General features: G+C 48.0%; 1 protein-coding gene across 5 annotated transcripts in view; it reads right to left on the reverse strand.

Moving 5' to 3' along the window:
• The window catches only part of ARHGAP17 (Rho GTPase activating protein 17), a 68364-nt gene that overhangs the window by 2225 nt on the left and 51856 nt on the right, over positions 1-14283 (reverse strand). The window contains exons 12-20 of one of the 5 annotated variants that reach the window (XM_080981691.1): positions 13255-13336; positions 12899-12979; positions 11856-11969; positions 10960-11051; positions 10013-10166; positions 6813-7055; positions 5076-5236; positions 3048-3665; positions 1262-1304 (exon numbers count right to left, since the gene is read on the reverse strand). In XM_080981691.1, coding sequence (XP_080837817.1) covers positions 1297-1304; positions 3048-3665; positions 5076-5236; positions 6813-7055; positions 10013-10166; positions 10960-11051; positions 11856-11969; positions 12899-12979; positions 13255-13336 — 1553 coding nt within the window. In that variant the 3' untranslated portion in view covers positions 1262-1296. The remainder of the gene's footprint in view (positions 1-1261; positions 1305-3047; positions 3666-5075; positions 5237-6812; positions 7056-10012; positions 10167-10959; positions 11052-11855; positions 11970-12898; positions 12980-13254; positions 13337-14283) is intronic. The other 4 variants (XM_080981690.1, XM_080981689.1, XM_080981693.1 and 1 more) reach the window with 4 other exon arrangements.

A 14283-nucleotide genomic window follows, 5' to 3' on the forward strand; every position in this document is an offset into this window, starting at 1 on the left:
TCTTCTGGACTTGCTCAAATACAAGGGAAAGCTTGCAGAATTACAGAGCAAGTCTGCTAGAACCTGGAAGTGGAGAAGGGTTGGAACAAACATTTTGCTCAGGATTTGCTGTACATTGCAACTCAGCACCTCCCCCCCCCCAAACAACAACAAAGCAGCAGCAAACACACCATGAAATCCTGTGTGGCACAGAGAAGCAGCCTGATGCCAGCAGACACTCCACCCCCCCCCCACATTGAAAAGCTAGAAGCACACCTGACATCTCGCACATGGAAACAGTGCTTGCTTTCAAGTATGTGCAGGCCCCTGGGACTTGGGTGGCAAGTGTCACTTCTTCCTTTCAAATGCAAAGCCCTGTCTGAAGGTGACAGAGCAGAGCCCTTGCAGATTTCAGATGCTTCCGTGGGTGGTGCAGAATGCAATGCATTCGGCTGTGTCAGGGAAGGCTGAAACCCAGTTCTCCTCCTGCCCTAGTACAATGCCTCCCAATACTGCCTAACAACTGCCTTACGAGGATGGCTTGGAACAGCACAGGGCCACCTTTCTCAGCTCCAGCCAACTGCAGCAGCTTCCGCAGGCACAAACTTCCATGCAAGGAGCAGAGTGGCAGAGTCGCGACTTGTCCCAAGGCTGGGCTCAGCTGCTCAACAGCTTCCCATTTATATGTGAGCTTTCAATCTGTACAAGCGGCCCCTTTTCTCCATCCTATTTCTCTCTCCCCACCCCATGTTCCTGGGCCTTTCGCAATGGAGGGAAAGGGAATGATGTTTAATTAATACCAGTTATGGCTCAGCAATTAACGGTGAAGCTGCTAATATCTTCAGTGTTGCATTTGTGGAGCCTCTCAGGTTGTGTCTCGGTTTCAAGTGGAAAAAACACCAACAGGTCCTACCCCCACAGTGAGAAACAGAGAAAGGGGAGGGGAGGGCTGGCTTGTAGGTCAGGTGTTGCCATCTATGAGGCTCTGAAGATTTTTGAGGAGTAGGAATTCATTCCGTATTCCAAGTACGGATGGAGCAGACAGAAAAGAAGCTAAATAACGGACAGGGCAGGATCCTGGGATACATCCGGTGAATGTGTTAAAAAGGAGGAAGGGGGGGGCAAAACAAAGGACCACAAGGGTAGCATCACTTCTTTGACATGCAGGATTAGTCCTGGGTGCAAGCAAGCTGTGTTAACAGTGACCTGTTAGTAAAGGGACGAAGCTGCGTCCATGATTATGCATTCATAACAATTCTGGCCAATCGAAAGGCCTCCTTACCATTTCCAATCTCAGTTCCTACTGAACAATGCAGGTCAAACATCTAGATTGTTTAATAAAATTCTCAATTAGAATTATTATTATTGGCAAGTTGGCGTTGCAACCTAGAGGGGATTCAACGGGTTATTTGCGCAGCTAAAAAATAGAGCTTCTTATTATTCCCAGCGCCCTTTAAGCTCCAGCACAGGAAGGTGGTCAACATGTTAGAGGGTCTGCTAAAATTAAAAAAAAAAGGATGGGGCATGCGCTATTTCAGCCTGCGACAAAAAGAAGAAAGGGAAAAGGGGAGCCTTGCTTTTATCGTCACAATGCTGTTTTGAGATTAAGCATAATTAAGAAGCACCCAACCCAGATTAAAAGTTGGCAGGGAGGTTGGTCAGCTTTGTGGGCACTGATGCAGCCTGGGCTTCCCAAATGGGGGTAACATATTATTTTTCAGAGGAACTGCTTTGTTAGGTGTCAAGGAGTGGGAGGGCGGCTACTCCTGAGGACAAAGCAGCGTCCTCCTCCATATGCACAGAAAGGGACTCGAGCCACCATCTGGCTGCAACAAAGCTCTTCCTAGCATCTACGGAGCTGTGCTGAAGCTTTCTAAATGCACAGCTTCTGGGGCGGATTGTGTGGAAATCCTGCAGTCTGACATGCTGGGATGAGCAACTCCATGTCACAGTGGCCCAACTAGTCTCAATAAGAAGTTGGGCGTTTCATGTCGGCAGTCACACTCTTCCGGCAGAGATACAGCAGGCACCCTCCCTTTCGACTTCCCAGTATCTCTTGAAGACCTTTTCATGCTGACAGGCTTTTTGCAGCTGATGCATTCTTATTTCTGAGTTGCCAGCCACCTCAAAGATTATGGGTATTTTTCATTTTTTGAAATGATGTTCTCTGCTTTAACACTGTAAACCACTCTGGTATTTTATGACATCATGACACAGAAATATTTTTATAAATAAAAGCAAAAAAAACTGGCTTTGCCTATTTGTGAGCCCATCACTGGCTATACGACTACAAAATGTCACAGAGCTTTCCAAACATTCCAATAAGCTAGATCAATTAGAGGCATGCTGCTTGTCAATGTTGGTGGGGTGAAACAGAATAATTTTGGGTGGTGCAGCTGTCCTGATGGGGAGGTACAGAGGAGGGGAAGAACGGTACGCTAAAACTACACACACACGCACACAGACACAATGTGGCTACAATACTTCTTGAGTGTGAAAACTTGAGATAGTGTTTAAAATCCGATTTATGCAGAAATTTGAAATATGGTTGAAAGTGCAAATAAATAATAATAATAATAATAATAATAATAATAATAATAATAATAAACAACCTGTACAGTATTTGCTTCTGTCTATCTAACCATTAAGCATTTTTATCTTCACATTTCAAGCGCCTCACTCTCTCTAGAAACTTGCATATAAAAACTTGTGATTCCAAGAAACGTTTGGTAACTGTAGCCGTAAAACTGCTCTGATTTAAAGGCATTTCAGGGTTAGCTGATACAACGCCCCAAATGAGTTTTGTCTGTCTTCTTTTTCACTCCACGTGGGCCTCTTTGATGGACTGCAATTATCCCCACCCGGATGAAACCAGGTCTACTGCCGGTTTGGAGCCATTTCTCTTCTTCTGGGGAAACTCCTTCTCCCTGCCTTCTTTCCACTTCTGTCCCAGTGGTGGAGACGAGAGCATTTCTCTCCCCCTTCTCCAGCCACATCCAACCAACCACCTCCAGGCACAGTTTTTTTTATCACAAGATTCACAGAGACAGAGCTGACACAGTCCTTACCAGTCACGATGCGGGATGCCGTTGAAGGGGGACCAGGAAGAGGACCGTCTCCGGCTAGGTGAGGAGCTGGAGGATGCGGTGGAGGGGGGACGGTGGGCCGGTTCCTCGGCTTGGGCACAGGCCTTGGCCTGGGCAACGTGCCCATCTGAGGAGGTGGCGACTGAGCTGGCGGAGCATCCTGGGTGAAGGGCTGAGGAGCCGGGGAGGCGACTGCAGAGTTGTGCTTCTCCAGGGGTGGGGTGTCGGGGGGCGTGGGCGTGTGGGGAGGAGTGGGCGAGGGCTGCTCCAGGCTGGGCTCAGACCCAGGCGGGGAAGAGTTGGGAGTGTTGGCTTTCAGCTGGAGAGGAGGAGTGGCCACTGTCTGCATGGGGGGCTGGGGTGGCGGGTGGCTGGGGGCCTGGATGGGGGAGAGGCTGCTGGAGTACCGTCGGGGGGCAGAGCCCTGGGATGGGACAGGGCTGGGCTGGGGGGCTCCCTGGCTGGGGGGAGAAGGGCTTCTGGTGGGGGGCTTTGGGGAAATAGTGGGCGGTTGAGGGGCAGAGGGGGCACTTTGGTTCCCTGGCTGCCCAGGAGGTGGGTTGGCTGGCTTTGGAGGGGCTGGGGCAGGCTTCTTCACGGCTGCAAGGAAGGCCAGAAAGAATAGTCAGGGGTTAAAACGCCTCTCAGAAGCAGTCTCTTCACCGCCTCACATCAACATGGAACTTCTCATCCTGAACATATAAAAGCTCCTCTCTTCTTTTCTGCCCTGAGAGGTATCAAGCCCCCGGAAACACCTGGTGGAACCTGAAGCCTCCCAGAACTCAGAGGGATTGTTCGGAAGTTGCATTTGACCAATCAAAATGCAAAGTAGGAGGAAGTTGCATGATGGCCCCCTTCCCTGCCATCAACCATCCAGACTGGACTACTGCAATGCGCTCTAGATGGGGCTGCCCTTGGAAGACAACTTGGAAACTTCCATCTGGTTCAAAATGCAGAAGTCAGGTTAGAGTCTAGCGTTGCCTACAAAAGTCATATAACCCCTCTTCAAGTAGTTGCATTTGCTGTCAGTTCCCAACTCAAAGTGCTTACATTAGTGTAAAAAGCCCCAAACAACTTAGGCTTCACGTATCTGAAATATTGTCTCCTTCCCTACAGACCTTCCTATGTGCTAACATCAGCAGAAGAGACCTCTTGGTAGTTGCACCTTCCTGAGAAGCTCATGGCCTGGGAGACAGCCTTCTCTGTGGTGGCCCCTAAGTTGTGGGACTCCCTCCACAGAGGTGAGCCTGGCTTCCTCACTATACAACTTTCAGCAATCAATTTACCCTGGCCTTTTTGCAGGAGATGTGCTTCTTCAGGGCCCTGAATGTAGTGTGTTTTAACTGTTTTTAATACTGAATTTTGTAAATGGTTGTAACTTGCCCTGGGACCTGCTGGTGAAGGGCAGGTAATAATTTTAATCCTCCTCCATCATCTCCCCCTCCCCCTTCAGTCAACCTCTTCGTGACCCTGCCCACCATTCCTCGCCCTCCACCCTCTCCTAGTGCAAAAGAGATGCTAACTAAACTTAAAACACTCATGCACAGAAAACAAGCAAATAAATAAGGCTAATAGAGCATCATCTTCCAGGTTTGGTGGGTGCAGAATGACAACAGTAGCCATCCACCGCCATGTCAAACACACTCTGTCCCCCGGGTACTCAAAGGTACGCAGTACCCACACCTCTGTTTTTTTTGTTATTAAAAAGTGTGACACTTACTGTTAACAACTTCATGGTGAGTACCGGCACCTATTTTTCTAGAAAAAAACAGCACTGGGCACATTCCATTGCCTCCTAATGCACCCCTGGCCCCAAACAGGAGAGTCAGTGTTGGAATAACTCCCTCTATCCCGTCCCTCCCACCCACAAGCGATGCTACTGTCATGAACAAGAAACAGATGCCCAAGGAAGAGCCTGCAGGAGTCCCAACTTTAAGCTTAGTATGTCGAGACGGCCGTCAACCTATTCCTGGAACGCAAGCATGTTCATTAGACTCCTGAAGGACTAACCTCGCCTGATGGCATGTGGACTGGGCCCTGCAGAGACTTGTGACTGCCCCACGGAGAGTTGGCTGGTGCCAGCGCTGGGCTGTGGGTAGGCCTGAGCAGCGCTTCCGTGCCCCCCGTTCCTTGTGGGCGGAGGAGTCGTGGGGTCCTTTGGTTTTGAACTGCTGGGAAGGGAGAAAAGACTCTGATCAAAGGCTGCTCCTCAGGGTCAGAGGCAGCATGTTTCTGGAAGACATGGGAGGTGGGCAGCATTCTTGAGCTTGGTCCTGCTGGAGGGTTTCCTACTACGGCATCTGGCTGGCCACTGTGAGAACAGGATGCTGGACTCAATGGGCTATGGGATCCAGCAGGCACTTCCTATGTTCTGCTATTGGGAGGCATAAGTGGATTCTCTCGAAAGATCCCACTACCCAAGTGTGGTGAAGAGATCCAAGTAGCAGGCTGAGACCTGCCTTGGTGCATAAAATACTGTTCACCTGCTCGAGAGGGCTGGTTGGGGTTAGGACTATAAGTGTGGCAGCCTTCTCCAAGTCTGATTGTGTCCTCTGCCTGCATTGGACTACAATTTGCATCAGCCCTAGGGCAGCAGGTTGGGGAAAGGCTACACCAGGCATAGGCAAACTTTGCCCTCCAGATGTTTTGGGACTACAACTCCCATCATCCATGACCACTGGTCCTGTTAGCTAAGGATGACGGGAGTTGTAGTCCCAAAACATCTGGAGGGCCGAGTTTGCCTATGCCTGTGCTACACTATAGGATAGGTAAGAAAGTTAAACTGACTTCTGAGTTGCTGGTCCTAACCTACCCCCCCACCCAAAACCCACACTTGTGTACTTTCCAACACAGACATGCATGGGGGGGTGTTGTTTGGGTAAGGGGCACACTGCTGTTAAGCACTGACAAGGGCAGGGTGAGGTTATTCCAGGGGGTTTATGCTTCACTCCAGGACTATTTGCACATCCAGGAACACACATGGACAAGCAACAGGGAGCATTAGGACAAACTCCTCTTGAAACAGTGTGTAGCTCATGTTGAGCTCCAGTTGACCACCCACGTCAAGTGGGAGAAGAAAGGGCTAAGGGGAAGAGAGGGAGTTGGGCTAGATGACCCTTGGGATCCCTTCCAGCTCTACCATTCTATGACTTCATGACTCAGGCTGAGGAGGTGGCCCATGGCACAGGCTACTTGGGCACCTACACAAAAGACCAGACCTGTGGAGGTTCTAGCTATGGGCAGGAAGGAAGAAGCTGTTTGGCTCTCAAGGCTGGGTGGGAAGGAGAGAGAGGGTGGCTGCTTTCTACAGCTGGGGCCATATGGGTGTGCATCAGGAGTCGACCTGCACTCTCCAACCCCTGATCTGCCGAAGGAGGGAGGATGTCCCTGCTCTCAGGGGCCAAGCCAGGTGAACATCAACCTGTGAGAGTCCTGCAAAAGTGCAGGCTAGCCTTGCCAGTTAAATCCTTTCGAATGAGGCAAATTACGGGGCACACCTTGACCAAGAAGGAAGAACATGTGAATTGGTCTCTTGCCAGGAGCTTTTTTCAATTTCAAAAGGACTTTGCTACTGCCTTGATTTAATTGATCAGCCTTCTCCAACATGAGACCTTTCAGTTGCTTTGAACTACTGCTCCCAGCATCCACTGGGGATGACGGGAGTTATAGTCCAAAAAGGGTTGGGGAAGGCTGAAACAGACGGAAGTCTCTGCGAAAGTCTTTCGGTCTGAACTCTTTCCATCTTACCTGCCGTCCTCAGTGCCTTGGCTTTGGGACTGCTCTGCTGGGCCGGGAAGGGGGGCGGACGCAGCACCCATGGGGGCGGGCTCAGCCCCAGGGCCCTGTGGGTGCTGCTCCGCTGTGGCCTGTGCCAGCGGGCCAGCCTCAGTGGGTGGAAGTGGTGGCTGGAAAGCTGGGGCTGTGTGCTTTCTACTTATAGTGCCACCTCTCCTGGGGTTCGCCTGGAAGTCCATAACCTTGACACCATAGCTACAGAGGAGAGAGAGAGAGACGGAAAACACACCATGCGGACTAGTAGCTACACAGAAAAACACCCAGAAAACAAACAAGGGCAGTTCAGCTACGAGGGCTGGACAAGAGACTAGTCCCTGCCGCTCGGCATGCAAAGAAGCAGCAGGGAAAAGCTCTCAAAACTTGTCTGCAGGACACTGTTAAGAGTTAAGAGGAATGCAACGCACCTTGGCACAATCAAACAGGTAGGAAGGGCACATGAGCAATGAGCAAACATCAAGGCAAGTGGTCATGTCCACGGGGTAACTATTTGGGTCATAGGAACAGAGGAGCGGAAGAAGAAGTACCACTTTCTCTCCTGGCACACACAAACTGTAATGTATACTAGTGCCTCTTCTCACCAAAAGAATGCTAGCTGCAGTTTTGATCCGAAAGCTTGATGTGCTCAAGCTGCTGCCACCTTTGATTAAGCCAAGGACGCTGCATCTATACCTCTATCCAGTATTAATTGCAGGGATGGGTGTGTTCTGCAATACCAGGTCAATTCAGAGAAAGGACGGCATCGAATCCAGCTTCCCGAGGAAACAGGAAGCCAGCAGAGCCAGGAATGAAGGTTTTGGAACAGCTGGGCAAACTGCATTATGAATTCTTAGAAGCCCCACTGGGGGGGACGACTGGGACTGAAGATGATCCTCCATGGAAAGGAGGGTGTGTCTAGCATAATTTTTTCCGCATGCCCACCAAATGCAGGAGGATGCCAAACCAGCCCAAATATGCCGATTCTGCTTCATCTGCAAAATCTAATCAAACAGAATTCCACCCCCCCGGCTTTAAAATGATTTTTGTTTTTGTTTTTTTTAAGGACAGAACACACAACCCTGATTAATTTGCACTAACAAAAGCATGAAAAATGGGAGACTTTTACCATAACTTAGCAATGGATAGATGGTGAATGACCTCTAGTCTAGCCACACTGCAGTAAGCCAAAGCATAACTCTTTTTAAAAAACAAAGCAAAACAAAACCTCTGCATTTTGAACTATGATGCTCTTCCATTCACAAGGGGAGGGAAGGCCTGTTAGGCTGGAATTTAGTGCCAACATGATTTGAGAAGGCAGTTGGATAAGCAGAGCCTGCTTAGCTTTAGTTCAACTTAAGGCAGCAACTAATTTCCAAGACAGGGGTGGAGAACCTCAGGCCCGAGGGCCAAAAGCAGCCCTGCAGGTTTCTCTCCTTGGCCCCCAGACCTCTGCCCAGACCACACCCCTCACTGGCCCTGCATCACATCCTCCCTGAATGTTTTTGCCTGGCTAGAATGTGTCTGTGAACTTTGATCATTTATTTATTTACTGCATTTATATGCAGCTTAAGGTGGTGTGCATGGTTCACCTCTCATGTAATCCTTGCAACAACCCTGTGAGGTAGGTTAGGCTGAGAGGCAGCAACTGGCCCAAAGTCACCTAGTGAGCTTTGTGGCTGAGAAGAGTTTTGAACCCTGGTCTCCCAGATCCTAACCATGCCACTTGCATTTATCTGGATAGAGGGGTGTGTGAGAATGTGTGCAGAAACTTGCCTTCTGTAGAAAATGAGAAATTGTTAACTGCCCCGCCCACTTCCTCTTCTGGCCCCACCCATCAGTGAAATGCGCTCTACACACACCCAAAAAAGAAGCGAATGTGGTCTTTGGGCTGAAAGATGGGTTCCCCACCCCTGCCAGACAGCTGTAGGGAAAGGGGATGAGACTGATGGGATGAAACAAAAGCTATGATGGGTTGTGCAGAGGGGAGAAGCAACAAAAGTGGGTTCTGGGAGTTCTAGCGCCGGGCAATGGATGCTGCTGCCCCACCAAATCAGAAGCCTCTGCCGTGAGGCCTTCCTCATACCATGTTACTGTAGGCACTGCGCAATCTGAGAGGAGAGAAATCCCATCTACTGTTGCTCCAATGACTCAGAAGGTAGGCAACAGCGACAGCTTCCCCCACCAACCTTCCATGGCTTGCATCATGCATGGAACACAGGGAGAAGTAAATGCTAGTATGTTACCTTTGGATCTTCCTCAGGCTGCAGCAACGAGGGGGAAAGGAACCACTAAGGGCTTGTTTGCAACGGCACCGCATTTGCCCCCAGCTGTACTATGGGGCTCCCAGGGGCCCTGTTGACACGACCAGCTGTCTCAGGAGAACAACGCCTTGACTCAGTTCAACTTTAGATAGGTTTGCACTACAGCGGGTGTCCAAACTTGAACCCGTGTAGGCCCTTGGGGCCTCTTTCGGGGTGGTATCAAAATGGCAGGATGCCCTTCAAAAGGGGGGAGACCCACTGGGACCCCTTCTTGCTGCATTAAGGGGTTTGTTAAGAGACCCGCCTATCTGACTTTCAAACTATTAGTGGCTTTCTGCTAATGGGAGTCAATTAGCATCTGTGCTGCTACTGCATTAAAAGGAAGTTTGCACTGTGTACTTTTCCCAGGTGCAAACTGGTTATGTGAGGAGCAAAAAACGTGAGAGATTTTTGTCAACTTCCACTAGTTTTCAGAGATCAGCTATCTATACACATAATAAACACGTTCTACGGCAGAGAAAGGAGGGGCGAGATGAGAAATGCCAAAAGGGACCAAGAAGTTCTGGGCTCTTTGGGGATTCTTTTGCTGTGATTGCTGCACTGCAGGGGGTTGGACTAGATGACACTTCCAACTATACAATTCTATGATTCTGTGGTGCTTGACTTTCCTCTATTTCCTACCCAGCTACTGTTCTGACTCAGGAGAGGGAAAGGAGAGTTTGTGGAAACAGCCCAAATTTCTAATGTATGGGGAAGAGAGGGAGGCTGGTTCAGGCGGATAAATCAGGTGAATGACCTCAGAAACAACCTCAGAGGCCTAAGCTGACCTCTCCCAAACTGTGTTGAAGGAAGAGGTTAAGCCCCTGTGGCCAGAAGGGGGTACAAAAGTCAGAGGGAGATGGGGGGCTGCCCTACCCTTCCTTCCTCAGCTGCTCCCCATCCATCACGGCCATGCTGATGGGCCTCTTCCGCTCCAAGGTCCCCGAGTCGTAGTCATTCCCTGTGTGCAGGTGATTCGAATTCACCGCCGGCAGTGCCACAAAGGCTCCTGACACGTTGAAATCCACCTCTGGAGTAGAAAAGAAAGTTTATTCTTTATCTTCCCTGGCCCATCTTCCAAGCAGTTCAGAAAGGCATCTTTTGCCATCTTTTCCCGGGACTTAATTTTAGTTCAAAGCTGATAAATATTATGTAAGCCTCAAAGAAACCCTACAGCTCATACATGCAAGTATTGAGATGAATTCATTCTGCACCTTTTGTCTCATTAAGAAAAGTTGAGACAAAGCGTATGTATACAACAGCTCATCATTCAGCAACAAGCTATTTAGAATAGCATCTTAACCTCAGAAAACGGAGAAAATGAAAATTAATGAGTGTTAGAAGGATGCTGGAATGAATCTATATGGTTTTAGTAGAAATGTAACAAAGAATTAAGTAAAAGCTGATTGATAATGGGCCAAAACGAAAAAATTTAAGGTTAGACCGTTAAGATAAATTATAGAATAAAAATTGAGAAAGATGGCAAGAATTTGCTGAAATAGTGAATTGAACTAGAATACAAAAAAGGGAGGTGTGAGGAGGTCGATGAAACAAGTAAAGGAAAGGTAAAGATATGGAATATTGGATGTGTGTTTTAGTCTTTTTGTTTTTGTTTTTTTTACTGTATTGTTGTATTGCTTTTCTATGTTTTTCTTTTTATGTATTGTAAGGTATGTTCTGAAAATTTTTCTTTTCTTATTTTTTTTATTGTTGTCTTTTCTTCTTGTTTTTATTGTCTTCTTTTCTTCTTTCTGTAATCTTTAAACTTCTAATAAATATCATATTAAAAAAAGAAAAGAAAATGGAGAAAATGGGCCATTTACCTTCAGGAAAAAACCAGTTGGCATGCTGAATAATCGGCTCCACAACTGCTACCACATGCACGGATGTTGCTGCTGCCATTTCTGCAAGGGAGCTGTTGAGGGACGCAGGAGCAAATCCACAGTGAGCAGCAAACTTGCCAGAGAAGACCACTTCCTCTGTGCTACCTCCAATAAAATCTGCCCCTTACCATCAGTTTCTTGCTGTAAGAAGCAACCCACCTCTTTTCCCCTCCAATACACGTAATCAAATAAATGGAATAGAAATCAGTAGAAAGACTGGTGTGGATTTAACCTGCTGGGATTCATTGGAGTGAACACCTTCCCCCACAACTCTGCTTTGGATCCAGAACTGCCTGCAGATGCTCAAGAGCTGGCCTCCCCGCTACCCAAATAGATCCCCTAGCTGGGCTGGGTGACCTAATCGTGGTCTGCGAGTGTAAGGACATAAGAACCTGCTGGATCAGGTCAATGGCCCTACCTAGTCCAGCATCCTGCTCTCACAGTGGCCGGCTTGGGTATCTCAAGAAGGACCCAAGACAAGCTCACTCTCCTGTCCTGCAGTTTCCATGAGCTGGTATTCAGAAGCACTGCAGGTGGAACATATCCCTTGTGGCTAGTAGCCATCAATAGCCCTCTCCTCCATGAATATGCCTAATCTACTTTTAAAGCCATCTAGGTCAGTAGCCCTCACTGCCTCCTGCATGAGAGTTCCCTAGCTTACCTCTACATTGTATGGAGGACTTTCTTTTATTAGATAAAAAACATGTAAACTATGTGAAAAGTAGTGGAAGTGTGAGGAGTGATCAACCTGCTTATGGCAAATTGCTAATGGTTTTGTGCTTAAAAACATAAAGCTGCACCAAGGTTTTATTTTTTTAAGTCCCTTGATCACTTACCCTTCATTCTTGGCCCACAGCAGGTTTGGGCCCAGCACGATGGCAATGTTGCTGGGCGTCATCTTGTTAACATCACTGTACTGAGCGAGCTTTGCAAGGAATTTGATTAAGTACCTGCCAGGAATGATTCAGGATTTAAAAGAGCTGGATGCGAAACAAGGCCCAATACGCCGCAGGGACATCCCCACTCAGATTCTAATAAATTCTCAGCTCATTCTCTCTTCTGGGAGAAAGAAAGGGGTGGTTAAAAGTCCCCTGTAGCATCTTGGATCCTGACAACTACTTGGGCAGAAGGACCCAATGAACAGCCGTGTCAAACGAGTTTCAGTGCCCACTCACAGAATTTTGGTGCCTGAGGCAGAGAACACAAACAGAAACCCACTCCACTGCCTAACACGGGACATCATCCATTGGAAACCACTGCCTAGCTCTTACCTCTTCATTTCACTGGGCTCGAGCAACAGAACCTCATGCTGGCTAGCATTTGCAGTTAAAGCACCTGCTTTGCATGCAGAAGGTTGCAGGTTCGATCTCCAAAGAGGGCCAAGACAAGATCCCTCCCTGAAACTCTGGAGAGCTGACAATACTGAGACAGGTGGACCAAGGGTCTAACTTGATATGGCAGCTTCTAAGGTTTCCTTCTATGCTCTTGTGTGCATCAAATCTGCCTGCATCCCACTCTTCTGTCCTTAACAGCTCCTAAAATATACGGCGTGGCAGCCGTTTCACCCTTGTGATTATAGGAATCGGTTAATATTTTATAAACCCCTTTTCCTTATTAAAAACTCAAAAGCAGTACACCTTGCAAAAGGAAGACTAAACAATGAAGGTCCAGCAAAACAGTTCTCAGGGTTAAAACAAACAAATAACCACATTCTTCTTTCTAGCTGTCGCGCCGGTTTTCTTCAGCTTAAACACAAAAAGGTAGATCTTGGGGAATGGGAGACTGGAATACTCTTAAGACAACCACTCTTTTGCCTGGTGGGAAGCGGTGTGACACATGGCACAGGACCAAGCATACCCCACACCTCCTTGCTTTCTACCTGAAATTGGCCAGGTTGTGCTTTGGCAATTTCTGACAAATCCTCCACAGGTCCTGAAGTTTCTTGTCCTGGTCTTGTATGCTGGGGAAGGAAATAAGTTCTCTTGAGCAAAGGGCTCTGCAATAATGTGAGGTTTCATTCAAAGCAAAAGGAAAAAGCGAGAAACAAATGGAGGAATGGCTCAAAGCAGGCTTCAGAGAGAAGGCCATAATCTGAAAGGAGCTTTTAAGAGCAGCACAAAGGGAGCATCGAGAGAAGATGCATGCTTCAGAAGGCTTTATGGGCCTTAGGAAGCCCATTTCTCCTCCTTGGCTTCCCACTTAAACCAGAAAAAGCCCATTTCATGTTCTCCTTACTTTGCAACTTGCGTCCACTCTTCGTACAGGGCGTAGGTCATTAATGGCTCTGGCAGCTCCCTCAGGTAAGACTTCAGGGCACCTGGAGCAATAACAAGGCAGGCATGAAGTGGCAGAACAGTGCATCTGGGAAGACTTGACCTCCCACCCCAGCCTGTGTCAGAACTATTGTTGAAGGTGGCACACCCAACAAAATCAAGGCACAATGGGGACCTTTTCTATAGCAGCACCAAGCAAGCACAGATTCTGCTGGAAACATCCCTGGGGGAAAACTGTTCTGAAATCTCCAATGGTGGCAGAAGATCTGGAGGAAGTGACATTTTAAGAAAAGCAGAGTTTTTACATGTGTTGGAAGCTGTCCAGAGTGGCTGGGGAAACCCAGCCAGATGGGTGGGGTAGAAATAATAATCATCATCATCTTTTTTTATATGCAGTCGTGCTTACTTTCCATCTACATGTGCAATCAAGGACAGCTATAAATTAATTGAAATGTACATCATCTATCAAAAGGGAATGATAATATTTGTTCACTTGTTCATAATCTACTCTGGCTTCAGGTACCAGGCCCATTGGCAGACCAACTCTGCATCACAAAGATGTGTGCGAACATGACATGAAGGCTGGCAACATTAACCCTGCCTGGAGACAATCAGTCAGGTTGTGCATGCATAAGCAGTGAACAGAGGAGGAATGGCCACTGGGAGGAGCACAGAGAGAAGAAACATCATAGTACGCCTGCATCAACACAACTGGACACCTTTCATGTGCCCCATCTGCAACAAAACATGTCTCTTCCATATCAGCCTCTACAGCCACAGCAGGCACTGTTAACTCTCCAATGGTTTTGTTTCACCCTCGAAGGCATACTTCCATTGTCTCCCGAGGCAGACAGATGCCAACTATTTTCACAATCAACTCCCAGTTCAAAAACCTGGGCTTAACTGCTAGCTAATACATTCAAACTTCCTTCTTCAGATGAATTCTAAGTTAACACAATTTAAAATACTCAACAATAGCATCAAGGCCACT

The sequence above is a fragment of the Podarcis pityusensis genome (assembly GCF_964106645.2).
Source record: "Podarcis pityusensis genome assembly, chromosome: 14".
In the NCBI taxonomy this organism is placed as follows: domain Eukaryota; kingdom Metazoa; phylum Chordata; class Lepidosauria; order Squamata; family Lacertidae; genus Podarcis; species Podarcis pityusensis.